At 51.3% G+C, this 15,903-nt stretch overlaps 1 protein-coding gene across 1 annotated transcript in view; it reads left to right on the forward strand.

The window, feature by feature from the left end:
• Positions 1 to 15,903, forward strand: part of LOC144942019 (A disintegrin and metalloproteinase with thrombospondin motifs 18-like) — a 118,840-nt gene that overhangs the window by 22,025 nt on the left and 80,912 nt on the right. Inside the window, exon 4 of the mRNA XM_078868629.1 lies at positions 1,022 to 1,274. Coding sequence (XP_078724755.1) covers positions 1,022 to 1,274 — 253 coding nt within the window. The remainder of the gene's footprint in view (positions 1 to 1,021; positions 1,275 to 15,903) is intronic.

The following is a 15,903-nucleotide window of genomic DNA, read 5'->3' on the forward strand; positions in this document are numbered from 1 at the left end:
ATTGGTGAAACAAAAATAACAGTTACGGCGGCGGTGGGCAGTACCGATGACAGTGGTGCTGGTGACCGATGTTGATAATTATAGTCATGGTAATGACGTTGATGATGATGACAAAGCCAATTAAAGATAGTCTGACATGGAAGCTCTTTTGCTAGTATCAAAGTATAGGAATAGATTTGACCATTTCTGACAATAAAACAGGTTTAGCGCGTACGCTTTAGCGACCAATATCATCCATAACACAGATTTGTTTGGGTTAGACCGCGTCAATATATAAATGTGTCATTAAAACCACCACCACCCGACACGGCCAACTAGTAAGGTTTGTCACGTAAACAGAACAACACAGCGGTGTGCTGCACTAGTAACGAATGGGCACGTTGTGTTCACGTGACAAACCTTACTAGTTGGCTGTGTCGGGCGGTGGTGGGTTTAACGACACATTTATATATTTACGCGATCTAACCCAGAAAACCTGTATGATGAATAAAACAGGTGTTAAGATGTGTTTTTTTTTGTTTGCATGTTCACCACAACAAGCATGCGTGTTTAATGCAGACATGATTCCTTGCAAAAAGGTTTCTGTTTGGTATTTGAACATCTTCTGTTTTTATTTGCCAGAACGGGTAAAACCGATTCTCGTCAGAATATTCTGTTGACAAATCCGTTGAGTACGATGACGGCGACAGCACCGACGACGGTCAAAACGGTAGCGACGATGATGACGACGGCGGCGGCGGCGATCGTCACCACGACGACGGCGGCGGCGATCGTCACCATGACGATCGTCATGACGACGGTGGCGATCGTCACCATGACGATCGTCATGACGACGGTGGCGATCGTCATCAACGACGATGGCGGTGATCGTCACAACGATGGCGGTGATCATCACGACGACGATGGCGGTGATCGTCACCGCGACGACAACCAAACGATGTCGATGTCGACACTCGCTGAAGTGTCCCCCCCCTAACCCACCTCCACCCCCCACCCCGCCCCCGATCGATCTTTTTCGCAGTCCGGATTGATACGCACATCGACGGGAGAGTATTTCATATCTCCGCTGCCCGACCACCTGGCCCGCAAGCACAACATCAGCCGGCCGGCGGCGGCGGCCGCCCCTCCGCACGTCCTCTACCGGCGCGCGGCCGAGCGGCGAGTGTCGCCGACCGGGAAACGACGAGCCGGAGGAGGACCTCGCGACGACGGCGACGACGGAGGCAGCGGGGATGGACGCAAGCAGCACTACTGCGGGGCGGCACGGAAGAAATGTATGTAAGAGCCACCGCGTCCCCTTCCCCCCGAGGCAGAGCCAGGGGAGCAGTCGCACTGCGGATCTCGAATCGTACTCGCGAACGGTTCCCCGGTGGTCCCTTGGTAGATTACAGACAGGATCCATCGTGGGACCTCCCATGCCAGCATCACAATCACACATTCCTGCGGAGGCAGCTGGTAGGGTCAACGGCGGCGTGGTGTATTCCGCAAATATGCCCGACTGTGAGGGCGGGCAGAAGCCAGCGTGAGTAGGTTAAACTTTGAGTTTTATAAGGGCACCACGGGGTGACCAGCCCCTCCCCACCCAGCCTAACCCCTCCCACCCCCCACCCAGCCTCACCCTCCCCACCCAGCCCAGCCCCTCCCCACCCTCCCCTCCCCACCCAGCCCCTCCCTGCACGACGGACGGACACAATAATCCCCTGTGGGCTGGTGTAACCAGGAGGTTCCTACCAGTATAAGAATAGGTTTTAACCTTTCTGGCAATAAAGCAGTTGTGTTGAGATGTTGAAACAACGAACAGAAACCTTTTTGTAAGGAATCATGTCTGCTTTAACCACATATGTTTGTGGTGAACATGCAAGCAGAAAACATGCTCTGGTAATGTATACATTTTCTTTGAAACTGATTGGTTCACACCAGAGACATCTTTCTATAGAGCCAAGTCTCAAACAGTGTTAGACCAGAGGAGAGCAAAAGGCGAACAGCACAAAGACAATGCACTCTCAGGACATTGAGATCTCGGGGTGATCATGAAACAGGTGTTAAGGATCCAATACCAAGTTCTACACCCCTCCCCCCTCTCAACGTCGTCACGGAGAAGCGACGTTCTCCCGAATGTTAATGACGTTAACTCTGCGCCGATGGCGTGTACGGATCCGATGCTTAGCCCAATGTTTGTACGTTCACGGCGTAGTTTCGAGGTTCGGTCATTGGCGCCATCAACTTTTCGTTGTCACCTTTGTCGAAGGGGCAAAAGACATGTGGACTCACCACGATGGTTTCCCGCCAAATATTGGTGGGTCCCACTAAGTCATATCTACACTCGTTGTGGGGGGGGGGTCTCTCTTAGCCACATCTACACACTTTTGGTTCTTTCGGTAAAGTCACGTATAAAGAGAAAATAATAAATTAAATACTAGCATACGACGTTTCGATTGCAACACAAGCAATCATCATCAGGTATAAATGAAATAGAAACACAAATCTAGTATACTTAGAAATGTAATGTAATACAACAGAGAGTCGGATAACATAACAGTCATAATCCTCCCTGGTTGATTACGTTCTTCCTGAGAATGCTAAATTTGAGAGAGAGATAAAACACAGAACCAGAGACATATAGACAGACATATAAGCAGACAGATATCACAGAGATACATAGAGAGAGACACACATAGGCACACATAGAAACCACGCCTCTGTGTCGAGGCCTTAAATAGAGAGAGGGGGCGGGGGCAGAGAGAGAGGGAGGGGTTAGGGAAATTAGCATGTCAATGAGTGGCACGGTGAGTTGCACGGTGCAAAAGCTTGAGAAAATTAGGAGACCTGGAGAGACACACTGAATTAAATAACCTAGCAAAATTTCGAAATGTAATGTAATGCAACACAGAGAGTCGGTCAACACACAATTAACGCATCGCCTGGCTGATTACGTTTTTCAAAGATTGCTAAGTTAGAAGTTAAGTGTGACATTTTAAAGAGAGACCAGACACAAACACGAAGAACGGACAAATCTATATCTACACACGTTGTGGGGAGGTCCCTCTTAGTCATATCTACACACGTTGTGGGGAGGTCCCTCTTAGTCATATCTACACACGTTGGGGGGGTACCCAAGGGACCCACAGTGCTCGTGCCCTTGCATGAGAGAGTCATGTGGCCTGTTGTCATGATTCACGACTCTCACGTCGTGTTATTTATTCCACCACGTTGCTTTTACTGTACATTAAAATGGCGTTTTATGTCGCCATGCCCCCATGTGATGCATGCGGAGCGGTTAATGCAAACACTGCAGCAGTGTACAATATAAACCGGCGCTGGATGTTACTATTTGTGATGCGTTAAGACGTAAAGAGCGCAGCACATCCACTTAATTTGTTTTATCTGCTGCGAGCACATGTTCATAAAATGATTAATTTGCTTCATACATTTGGCTTTCATTTAAAACCGCGAGCTCTTCCCTGCGCTGGGAAAGTGTCCGCCACGTCTCGCCGTGTAATGGATCCCTGACAACATTTTTTTGCTGACGGTGGTGCAACGAGGACCACTCTGGAAGCCAGGGCCATGGCATTCGCAGGCAACTGAACCAGCTGTAGGAAAAACAAGTGTAAAGAAAAGGCGGTCAGAATCAGAAAGGGCTTTATTCGCCATGAAAGTTCGCACAGACAAGGCATTTACTTTGGCCGGAAGGTGCATACATTTGTAATAAACGACTGGACCACGATGTCTGGCTCAGTGTCCTTTATTATTCGGTTCGTGCTGTACACCCACACGGCTGTCTTTACTCTGTAGCTTCTCCACGGTGCTGACTCCAATGTCGGCCCGATCCCCAACAGCAGCTCCGCTGCTGTTTCTCTCACACAGCCCCCCTTGGCTGTACTCTCTGCTGCTCTTCTCCCTCCGCAGCTCTCACAGCTTCTTGCTCTCTCTCTCTCCCTCCGCAGCTCCTCCTGGCAGCTACACCGCTGCCTCTAACTCGCAGCCCTCCTGGCTGTCTCCTCCCCAGCTGCACACCACTCCGCAGCTTGCTCTTATCTTCGGGGTTGGCTCCCGATCGCCGTCGGCGCCCCCCCCTCTCCACACTTGCCCGCGTGGCCTCACTCTTTTCCGCTCACACCCCGACTACCTTCCCCTTCCGGTTTACCCGCTTAAAGCCCCGAACCTTACCCCCACGTCACATGACTCCACCCCCCGTGACGTCACCTCCGGAAGGTCGCTTACGCCCGCATTACACCACCCTCCCCCGTAGAAAAATCCCAGCCGACCTCGGCTGACCAATAGCAAATCGTAATGCGGCGAACCGAGCTTCCCCCCCTAAAGGACACTAAGCATATAATGTAACAGCAAGAACAACAACAACGCAATCAACATCAACGATCGTACAAAAGCATGCAATAAATACAACTGTAAGAAAAAAATAACAAGACAGCAACAATCAACGAAACGTAAGCGATTTGGAACGTGTGCGGGTCGCCGGCCCGTCCCGGACGGTCGGCGGCCCACTCGCAGAACGGGAACGCGATGAAAGTCGAGGAACGACAGGGGGTAATCCCCCTGTCGCAGCTGGAAGTCCACCGCCGTCCCGTGTCTCTAAAGAGTTAGTCTTGGGCTTGTCCTGTGACCGTGCCCGCAGCTGGGTCGGAAGGGCTGCAGGGCTCGAAGGTCCCGCAGACCTGGCAGGCGTCCTCCGAGCAGGGCCCCTCGTCCCCCGCAATGTCACGGCCGGCCTGTCTGGAACAGGTACGACAGGCGCTCTAGCGAGATCAATGGACGCAGGCAGGGGAGAGTCAGCAGCAACAGACCCCGGCAAGGCAATATTGGGGGATGACGCATCATGTAAGGGAGCAACATATGGTTTCAAGCGCGACGTATGCACAACCCAGCGACGAGACCCAATCTGGACGCGTGCTGTCTGTGGGTTGGGAACCGCAATGAGGCGTACGGGACCATGCCAGGGTTTGTGCAATTTCGGCGAGGTCCCCGGACGTACCTGTGGACAATGAAGCCAGGCTAGGTCCCCAACCTTCCAAGGGCACTCCCCCTCAGACCGTCGCGCATATCGCTCGTTCCGGGCCTGGGCTTTGGCCGTAGCCACGCGGGCATTCTCCCGCGCCTCCGTGACTCGGCGAACCGTGTCCTGGATGTATTCAGGAAGTGGTTTCCGAGGTCCCTTCACCCCAGTTCCCAATTGCACCTCCACCGGCGGCACGTTTTCCCGACCATACATAAGGTAAAACGGCGAATATCCTGTAGCCGCATGAGGCGTCATCCTGTACGCCGAAAGCACCCCGGGGATGTGCAGATCCCAATCTGATTGTTGTTCACTCACGGTATGGCAAAGCATGGCAGACAATGTCCTGTTCAGCCGTTCAACCATACCATCCGTCTGCGGATGGTATGGGGATGTCTGTACTTTCTTAGTCCCAAGGCCCGCGCACACTTCCGCCAATAATTTAGAAGAGAAATTCCTGCCCTGGTCCGTGAGGAGTCTCTCAGGCGCCCCCTTATCCATAATATACCCAAACAAAAAGGCGTCGGTAATGGCCGCGGCCGACTGATCGGGCAACGGCCAGGCCATCGGCCAACGGGAGAGGTACTCAACCCCTACCAGCAAATATTTATTACCCCTCGCCGATGGTGGAAAAGGTCCCAATATGTCCAGTGCCACCAATTCATTGACTCGAGACACCTGAATCGACTGGAGAGGCGGCACGTAAGGATGTTTCGGCGGCTTACGTTGTGCACACGCAGGGCACGCGCGCACGTGCCCTACGACATCTGTCGCCATGCCGTGCCAAAAATAATGACGTTGCAACGTCAACAAGGTCTTCTGCACCCCTAAATGTAAGAGAGTGTCACAATGGAGGGTTCTAATCAACTCGAACCGCAAGGACGTTGGTACCACCAGGCGCCAACGTTCCTGGAACCCCTCCCGCCACATAAGCAGACCATCTCGGAGAGCGGTTTGCGGCCCCACAGCCGTACTCGGACTCCCATTGTCCTTAGCAGACCGCTTCCGCAAGGACACCAATGACTCATCCATCATCTGTTCCCGGATCCAGACAGACCGCGGCAGATTCAAAACCCCGTCAGCCGGTCCCGGTTCCATCGGAGTGTCCGACTTCTCGACGGCCAGCGTGAGCGGCTGAGGGGGGTTTGGAATCGGCGAACACCTATGCGTCCCCGACTCACATTTACAAGGGCCGCGCCGCGGTAATCTGGAAAGTGCGTCAGCGTTCGCATGGCGCACACCCTTCCGATGTTGAATTTGGAAGGAAAATTCCTGTAGCGTGTCCAACCAACGTGCCAACTGTCCAGATGGCTGGTCAATTTTAAGGGCATATTGCAAGGCCGCATGATCCGTACGCACAATAAAAGAACGACCGTAGAGGTATGGTCGAAATTGCCGTAGGAAAAAAACAACCGCCAATAGTTCTCTGCGAGTGACACAGTAGCGGGTTTCCGCAGGAGACAAGACTCGGCTACCATACGCCACGACACGCTCTACACCCCCTTTAGACTGTGATAACACCGCCCCAATACCTGTGTCACTCGCGTCCGTATCAAGAATGAATGGGTGATCGAAATCGGGATAATCCAATGTTGGGGCCGTGGCCAATAGATCACGCAGACTCCGAAAGGCCGCCTCCTCCGGCTGTCCCCAAACAAACTTCCGTCCTTTACCCGTAAGGAGATGCAAAGGCCTCGCAATCGTCGCAAAACCCGGCACGAATCTTCGGTAATACGAGGCAAATCCCAAAAACCGCCGAACATCCCCCACGGTGGCCGGAGTCGGCCAATCCCGGACGCACGCCGTCTTTTCCGGATCCGTGGACACTCCCTCAGCGCTCACAATGTGCCCCAAATAGCGGACGGACCGTTGCAGTAGGTGACATTTCTTTGGTTTGAATTTCAATTTGGCAGAACGCATCCTCGTAAACACTGTCTCCAGCCGCGTCAAATGTTCATCGAATGTGCGGCTGAAGACAATGATATCGTCCAAATATATAAGACATGTCTCCCACTGCAACCCCGTCAAAACGAGCTCCATCAATCTTTGAAATGTAGCAGGGGCCGCATTCAATCCCATCGGGAGACAGTTGAATTGAAATAACCCCTGAGGCGTACGGAATGCGGTTTTCTCCCGTGAGGACTCGTCAAGGGGAAGCTGCCAAAATCCCGAAGAGAGGTCCAGTGTGGAAAAGAACTTAGCCCCCGACAATGCGTCGAGGGAGTCATCCATACGCGGCAGAGGGTACGCATCTGCCACCGATATCTTATTCAATTTGCGGAAATCAACACAAAATCGCAATTTGCCATCCTTCTTCTTAACCAAGACGACTGGAGCGCCCCATGGGCTGTTAGATGGCGATATAATGTCCGCAGCCAACATGTCTTCCACAGCCCCCCGTACGTGTTCTCGCTCCGCAGGACTCATCCGATGCGAATTTAATCGAATAGGGGCAGCATCGCCCGTCTCAATGTGATGGTAAAGCAAGGAAGTGCGGCCCAAATCCAAATCATCGGAGCTGAACACATCGGAATATGTCAACAACAATTTACGCAGCGCACCACGTTGCTCCATGGACAGGGAAGAATTTTCGTCACATAATTGAGCAACCCAACGATCATCCGAACTCCTTGGCTCGGAAACCCCAGCAACAACTCCCCGGCTATGTGGACAATCATGGGTCGCAAACGCCGTAGTGGCATGTGCCACAACCGTACCGGCCGGGACACGGACGTTTTCTCCCCCCGCATTAAGCACCTGTAAAAACGGTAATTGATCCGGCCGGACGATGGTCTGTGCCCCCACTAACGCCAACCCGGTTGTTATCGTGGCGGACGGTGACAACAAGACCCCTACTGCTCCTAGCCGATCAGGCAGGGGCTTCCGATACCGCAAGGGTATAAGCATCTGTGTACCAGGTGGGATGTCCACAGATGCGACGGACAGCGCCTGCACTTGTACGGCCGAAGCAGGTCGCCCCCAGGGCGACGGCAGAAACGAGATTTGACGGCCCCCCGGCAGTTCAATACAATTCTCATTGATTTTGATCAAAATGGGCATCTTAGCCAAAAAATCGGTGCCTAACAAACAAGGAACCGCCAAAGATCTCGATATCAACACAACACCCGAGGCCGACACATCCCCAATAGATATCTTAGCATCCACCTGACCCACGATGCCCATGCTACCCCCGTTCGCAGCGACGCACGACCCATAAACCGGACGCACAGCCCCCGACGGAATGCCCAACAGATGGAAAATGACATCCGATATAATAGTCGCAGACGCCCCCGAGTCGACCAAAATGCGCACGTCCACACCTTGTATGGACCCCGGTACAGTGGACGAACCCGTAGCGGCCGCGACAACTCTCCGTGCCAATTTGCGCCACTGCGTAACTGAATGACAAGGCCCCGTCGATGGCCTTTCTTTAACAACAACAATAGGATCGCGCAACACAGGTGGTGGGTGAGGTGGAAAGCCTTGCCGAGTGTCTGGTGCGTGCCGACATGCCTGTTTCGGAGGATCTTTAGCCGACTTGACCGGTGCCGAGGCCTCCTGCTGCGGCGGAGCCGGGAAGCGGCCCCAGCAGTCTCTGGCGTAGTGGCCCCTACGCCCGCAGCGGAAACATTCGGCCTCGTTGCGCCGAAGCGCAGGCCTCGCCTCCTGACGGCCCCGTTCTGGTAGCACCGCGCGCGGTCTCGGCCCGCCGCGTCCCGTCCATGGAGCGGAGGCGGCCGTCAGTTGTTGAGGGCCCCGGTCATCCGGAACATAGACGGCCTGCGCAGGGTTCCATCCCAGCGCATCCCCATCTTTGACGGGCCCCCCCGTCCACGCCGTCACTTGTTTCCAGCGACGGAGGTTGAATTGCGCATCGAGACACTTAGCAGCCATCCGGGAAGTTAGCTTCTCATGCCCACACACAGGCATGGGGATCCCTAGATCCCGAGACAGCTCCAACATTTTCCCTAATATGAGAGGCTCAAGCAGGTCCTGTGGCGTCTCAGGATAAGCTGCCATGGCCAGCTCCAGCACCGCACCCCTGAACGCCACGGGCGACTCCTCTGGTGCTCGTTGTCGTTGAGCGAATCGCCGATGCGCATCATCTGGTGGCTCATAAGCATCGGCCATTTCTTGAAAAACACCACATAAAGTTGCCTTCTTATCGGTCGCTATGGAACGGAAGAATCGGACAGATTCGTCGTCCAGAAGAGTCGGCAACACCTCCAAAGCCTCCGCATCGGTCCATCTTGCTGTGCGTACCGCCGCCAAGAAGCGGCAGGCGAACGCGCTCCAGTCCCCACCGACGGAAAATTCTTTAACTGTTGTAAGGTGGCGACTCCGACTCCTCTTCCCGCCGTCTTCCAATGGTGGTGGTTGTGATGGCAAATTCAAAATGGCGTCGGCCCGCGGCGTGGCCAAGATGGCGGTTTGGCGCCACGGAGCGCGCAAAATGGCGGCCTCTTGCCGCGTGGGCAATGGCGGCGGCAGGACAGGCAACGTGGCGGCCCGCGGAGCACCACTTGCATCATCCATCGTCCCTGGCGCGACGAGATGGCATAGATGCGCCAGGACGTCCTGAAGTGCCTCCAGTTGTACCGCCATCGCTTGCCATCGTTGATCCGCGTCTGATGATGTCGACGGACCCGCCACCGCGCCAACATCCTCCACACCCGTTCCCGTGGTCGCCTCAGCCTGGCTCTCCTCCACCACCCCAACAGGATCCGTGGTTGGAGGGAGTTCGTCGTCGTCGGACGAAGAAGCCGATGCAGGCGCCGGATTAACTTTCTTCCTCACTTGTTTCGACATGCCGTTGCACTTCCGACACCAGTGTAATAAACGACTGGACCACGATGTCTGGCTCAGTGTCCTTTATTATTCGGTTCGTGCTGTACACCCACACGGCTGTCTTTACTCTGTAGCTTCTCCACGGTGCTGACTCCAATGTCGGCCCGATCCCCAACAGCAGCTCCGCTGCTGTTTCTCTCACACAGCCCCCCTTGGCTGTACTCTCTGCTGCTCTTCTCCCTCCGCAGCTCTCACAGCTTCTTGCTCTCTCTCTCTCCCTCCGCAGCTCCTCCTGGCAGCTACACCGCTGCCTCTAACTCGCAGCCCTCCTGGCTGTCTCCTCCCCAGCTGCACACCACTCCGCAGCTTGCTCTTATCTTCGGGGTTGGCTCCCGATCGCCGTCGGCGCCCCCCCCTCTCCACACTTGCCCGCGTGGCCTCACTCTTTTCCGCTCACACCCCGACTACCTTCCCCTTCCGGTTTACCCGCTTAAAGCCCCGAACCTTACCCCCACGTCACATGACTCCACCCCCCGTGACGTCACCTCCGGAAGGTCGCTTACGCCCGCATTACACATTCAACATTTAGGAATCTTAAATCTTAAATAAGTGGTTTACAAGTCTAACTACTAAAGATACAAGTCTAACTAATACTAAGGAGCTAAAGTATATAAAAATTTAATAAAATAAAATCTAAAATATACAATAGCTATAATATACAATATAAAATTACAAAAATGCAAATAAGGTAACATAGTGCAAATATGGCAGGGTGTCATTGTGCAGATATTGTGTTAAAGTCAGTTTGAGCGTTAAAGTCAGTTTGACTTCACGTCATAATCGTCGTGTGCGTGTGCACGCTGAACTTCTGTCGCACCGTACGTTGGCAACGTCGGTATAACCGGAGGTGCGGGGGAAGGACGACAGACCAAACACAACAAGCAGTTCATCATCAGCATCATCAGCTGTGGGCAATCCACTGCTGGATGAAATCCTCCGTTAAGCCACCTCCACCTCTTGTGCAGACGTCGCCCACCAATCTCCACAAATACACGGCAGGGCACGAGGGAGTGGTGGCGCAGCGGTGAGCGCACCGGTCTTTGAATTAGATGACCTGAGTTGGAGTTCCTGGCCATGGTTAACATCAGTGACGAGTGATATAGAACTACGGTAGTCCTGAGAGCCCCCACTTTGCGAGTTAACGATCGCCAGCGTGGTGAAGTATTATTATTGTTGAAAAACCCTCTGACTGATGCAATGTACAGAGGCCTCCATGCAACAATGAATTGACTAAGGGCTAACATTGTTTTAATTAGATCCATATATACCATGTGCACATACTACATACCATTGTATATACAAACACACACACACACAACAAAGACAAAGATTCCCCCATGCAGCCTTTAACGCAATGTTGAGGGAAAGTGACATGCATGACGTAAGAAATGCTCACTTGAATGGATGAAATGTGCACACGTGTTTCGGATAACTTTTCTCTCTCGGTTATTTCTGCTGCCGTTAAGTTCAGGACATTGCGCCATTGGAACTATTGACGTGACAACAAGTTGAAAGCACAGCGTGACAGGTGTCAATACATGGCATTTGTCTTCTTGGTTCTTTCGGTAAAGTCACGTAGAAGGGAAGTAATAAAATAATAAAAATAAAACATAATAAAACAATTCTCACGACGTTTCGGCCACAACGCAAGCAGCCGTCCTCAGGCGAAGAATGAGAACATTATCAAGCTAGGAGCTTATATAGGTGTAGCAAGGAGGAGCGCCTTAACAAAAGAATGTGCATATGAAGAGGAATTTAGCATACCAATGGGCAATGCATAGGAGGTGGGCGGAGGGGTTTCAAAGTCCCATTATGCCCATGCATTATGCAGGATCAACAGCACCACGGGGGGGCGCAAGGAACAGCGTTAATAAAGGAGAGGAATGTTAATGATATGTAGCTGCATTTGCCAAACAACTTCCCTTCTACGTGACTTTACCGAAAGAACCAAGAAGATGAATCCCTGCAGTCACGAAAGCTTTAAATCGAAACATGGCATTTGCTAAAGGCAGATGGGGATCGCAATGATGCAACACAGAGGACAACAGGAGCAGGATGCGTCACTTCTGGGAAAGTTTAACTCAATAAGGAAGAGTGAGTCCATAATAGAGTTTTTTTTGGGGTTAGATCGCATAAATATACAAATGTGTCGTTAAAACCCGCCACCACCCGGCACAGCCAACTAGTAAGGGTTGTCACGTAAACAGAACGTGGCCAGTTCGTCACTAGTACAGCACACCGGTGTGTTGGAGAGCCAAGCCACAACATTTACAATCTGAGTACGACGTTTCGCCAGTAATTACAACCAGCTTCATCAGGCAACAGCCAGATTTGTGGAGAAGTCTAACTGTTTCATTCCTTATATAGAGGCGTAGATGTGGTGACCACGCTTCTGCGCTCTTGTTATTCGAGCCCTATGATCTTGTCCTTCCTGTCTATTGTGTGTATTAAAATATCCGTACCAACGGTAATCCCTATTGAAGTACGCTGCCCTTTGTAGGCATGCATTTAACTAATGTCATATTTGATGATTCGCTTCCACGCAGCACTAAGGTGAAAGCTATCCGACTGGTTAAAGTAGCTAGTTTTGAGTGTCCTTGTTGGCACGCATGTTCTGATACTGCTGATAGTTGTATTTGGGATAATTTAATATTTCTCTGATATTCTTTTAGTCTCGTGCTAATCTTTAATCCTGTTTGCCCAAAATAACATTTACCACACGTGTATTTAATCCTGTACACACCTTCTGTTGATAGCTTCGATAATACATCTTTTGTACCTGCTATTAATTTCTGTATTTTATGTACCGTGCCAAATCTGACTCAGATGTTTTGTTTTTCCAAACATCTGGCTGGTTTATCAGTTACTCCTGCAATGCACGGTATTTTGATCGTTTTAATTACTTTGGCAGTTTAAACGTTCGTGTTATTTGATTTGGTTTTGGCATTCAATGAAACGTCGTACTCAGATTGTAAATGTTGCGGCTTGGCTCTCCAACACACTGGTTAGTGCTGTACTCGTGACGAATTGGTCACGTTCTGTTTACGTGACAACCCTTACTAGTTGGCTGTGTCGGGTGGTGGCGGGTTTTAACGACACATTTATATATTTACGTGATCTAACCCCAAAAACCTCTTATGGATGATATTGGTCACGAAAGCCTACGTGTTAAACTGAAGAGTAACTCGTTGGTCTGCCTGAAAAAGAATGCTATTCAGGCAGAGAAGAAGAATGATTTCAGGCCGAGCGTACCACCAGCTACGATGTTTATATCAGCTGGACCACGCTGCCAGAGAAGATTTGACAGGATGAAAAGTGTGCAAAGAAGCACGAACAGGGTGCACGCTTAGAATTAGAGTGGAGAGACGGAAAGAGGAGACCCACGTGGATCAGGGAACGAACACAAATCAGAAACGTATTCTTGACTCACGAGAAAAGTCAAGTGAGCTTTCGCAGGGCACAGCTCTAGAAAGGACGTTGGCTGAAGGTCGAGGCTGGTGATGGATTAGCAGTATTATGACCTGGGCCGAGAGGACTTAACACTTAAAACCTCAGTTTCTCGGCGCCAATGCAATATTGTTTTTTTTGGTAGTGCCACGTGGTGGTAGTTTTTTATGGCAATATTCCTGTCATTAACGCTCCAGCACTGCATACAATTGTCACGTTCACAAACGTTATTTATACGTTCCAATGTATTGATCACATTCCAGGGAGCTTAATTGGTCAGAATGTGATCAATACATCCACACACGCAAATCATATCTTGTCGGGTGATGGAGGGTCAGTTAAAAAAACTTTGGCATAAAAGCGACCACCACGTGGCCTGACCCAAAACAAAAACTATGGATCGGGACAAACACCGTGGAAATGGAACGGTGACATCAGATCATGCGCAGGAGTGAGACGTATTGAGGAAAACCCGTAGGATGGCGAGGCAAGGCGGGGAATCGTGGCAATTCTTTTAGCTCACAGTGGATGGACAACGATGACGTTTGCAGTGACAAAATTATGAATATGCGTGTTATTGCATGAACTTGGCCTTTGCCTGCCAAAGAGATGGCTAATCTCAGCGTACTCCCACGTGCTCGAACACAAGACATTGGTTAATTAGAATGTATCGGTTGCACGTCGAAGCAAATAGATGTTCTGCACTGTTGACGAGTGTGTTCTCGTGCCCTACGCATAGGGGGAAAGCCCTGCTTTGGGGGGGGGGGGTGGGACTGGATGGATCCGTGCCAGAGATCGCATCGACCCACAGCTTGGCTTGGCCGGGGCAGCCGCTGCTTGCGCTTCACTGGCGAGTCTTTGGCCCCCGGCTCCCCGAGAATGCGACGACTTTACACGAGGAGCAGATTGAGCTCGGCGGAGGGCCTGCACCGACCGTCGATCGGCCCGCCGGTCATCGTGACATCCCGTTCGATGCGAAGTCAAAGATCCCCCTGAATAGCCTCAACAGACTTTTGGTGCCAAGCGCCGTGAGCGAGCAGTTACCAAGGCCGTCAAGGCTCGCGAGGGGGGTGGGTGGCCAGCGCCACGCCCGGCCGCCTTTGTCTCCCGAGTGGCGATGTTTATACATCGCATCGAGTACTCAGTTGGGGCTGAGTTCACCTAGGGGAGGCCCAGGACCAGTTCAGATGAGATCATCACTGTTGTTGGCCAACTCGGGTTGCTGGGTTCGTCGCTAAGCACGCTAACCGCAACACTACCGATCCCCACATTCAATACACACACGTACGTGTGCATGTTAGATACATGGCGTGTATGTACGTACATATGCTATGTATGTGATGTTCGTATGCGCCAGGACAGCTTTAAATCATAACGACTTGGAATGGTCCACTGATCGGTAGGTTCAGTGGTCCTCTGGGGAAACCGGCCCCCTCCATAGGAATGTGGAATGTGAATGTACAATGTCAAGCCAAAATCGTCGTGCACCGTCGCCATGCACAGGGATTGGAGCTCTCGTCTACAGTAGTTGCCCTGCTGGAGATTTCACGTTTCCGTGCCAGGATGTACGTGCAGGTCACGTGGGCTTCCATACACACCTGTAGCGGCACTCATGTCCCTTGGTCTGACTCATGGGAAGTTCAATCTTAATTTTGGAGCTTTCGTGACTGCAGGAATTACTCTTTGGTTCTTTCGGTAAAGTCACGTATAAAGATAAAATAAAAAATTAAATAATAGCATACGACGTTTCGATTGCAACACAAGCAATCATCATCAGGTATAAATGAAATAGCAACAAAAATATAACCAGAAAACTATAGACAGACATATAAGCAGACAGATATCACCAAGATACATAGAGAGAGAGCAACACATAGGCACACAGAGAGAGAAAGTTTCTGTGACGAGGCCTTAAATAGAGAGAGGGGGCGGGGGTGGAGAGAGGGAGAGGGTTAGAGAAAAAATTAGCATGTCAATGGGTAGGACGACGGGTGGTAAAGTAAGCAAGCTTGAAAATTAGGTGAACGTGAGAGAGACACATTAAATTAAAAAACCTAGCATGGGAAGTATTAGGCATTAGAGCAACATCTATGCACGAGATGAGATCAACTGTTAGGGTATATACCAGGGATCGGCAACCCTTCGGCTCCGAAACCGCACACGCGCTCACGTGCCTCTTTAAGGACTGCTGCTTCGTGGCGTTACTCATTCAGAACCATCGTCTCGTAATCACCACCGTGCATTGCGCTCAGGGCCGGATTAAGATTTTGTAGGCTCCCTGGGCTGAAGGTACTGTGAGGCCCCCCCAGTAATATCTTCAAAAGGAAAACAAAGTTAAAGAAAAATAAAATGTAGTTTTTTTTACAAGGCTAACAACAAATTAAATTCGCCATTCACAAATGAAATAACTTTTCACTTCATCCCTGGAGGCCCTCCAGCTGGCAGAGGCCCCTGGGCTTGCAGCCCCTAAAGCCCCCGTGCCTTAATCCGGCTCTGATTGCGCTATTGAAATATTGAGTTTTTCGTTACCGAATTCGATCAAAAATGGCCCATCTTAAATTTCGATTTAAAGCTTTCGTGACTGCAGGGATTCATCT

Source organism: Lampetra fluviatilis, chromosome 26 (assembly GCF_964198595.1).
Source record: "Lampetra fluviatilis chromosome 26, kcLamFluv1.1, whole genome shotgun sequence".
Classification (NCBI taxonomy): Eukaryota; Metazoa; Chordata; class Hyperoartia; order Petromyzontiformes; family Petromyzontidae; genus Lampetra; species Lampetra fluviatilis.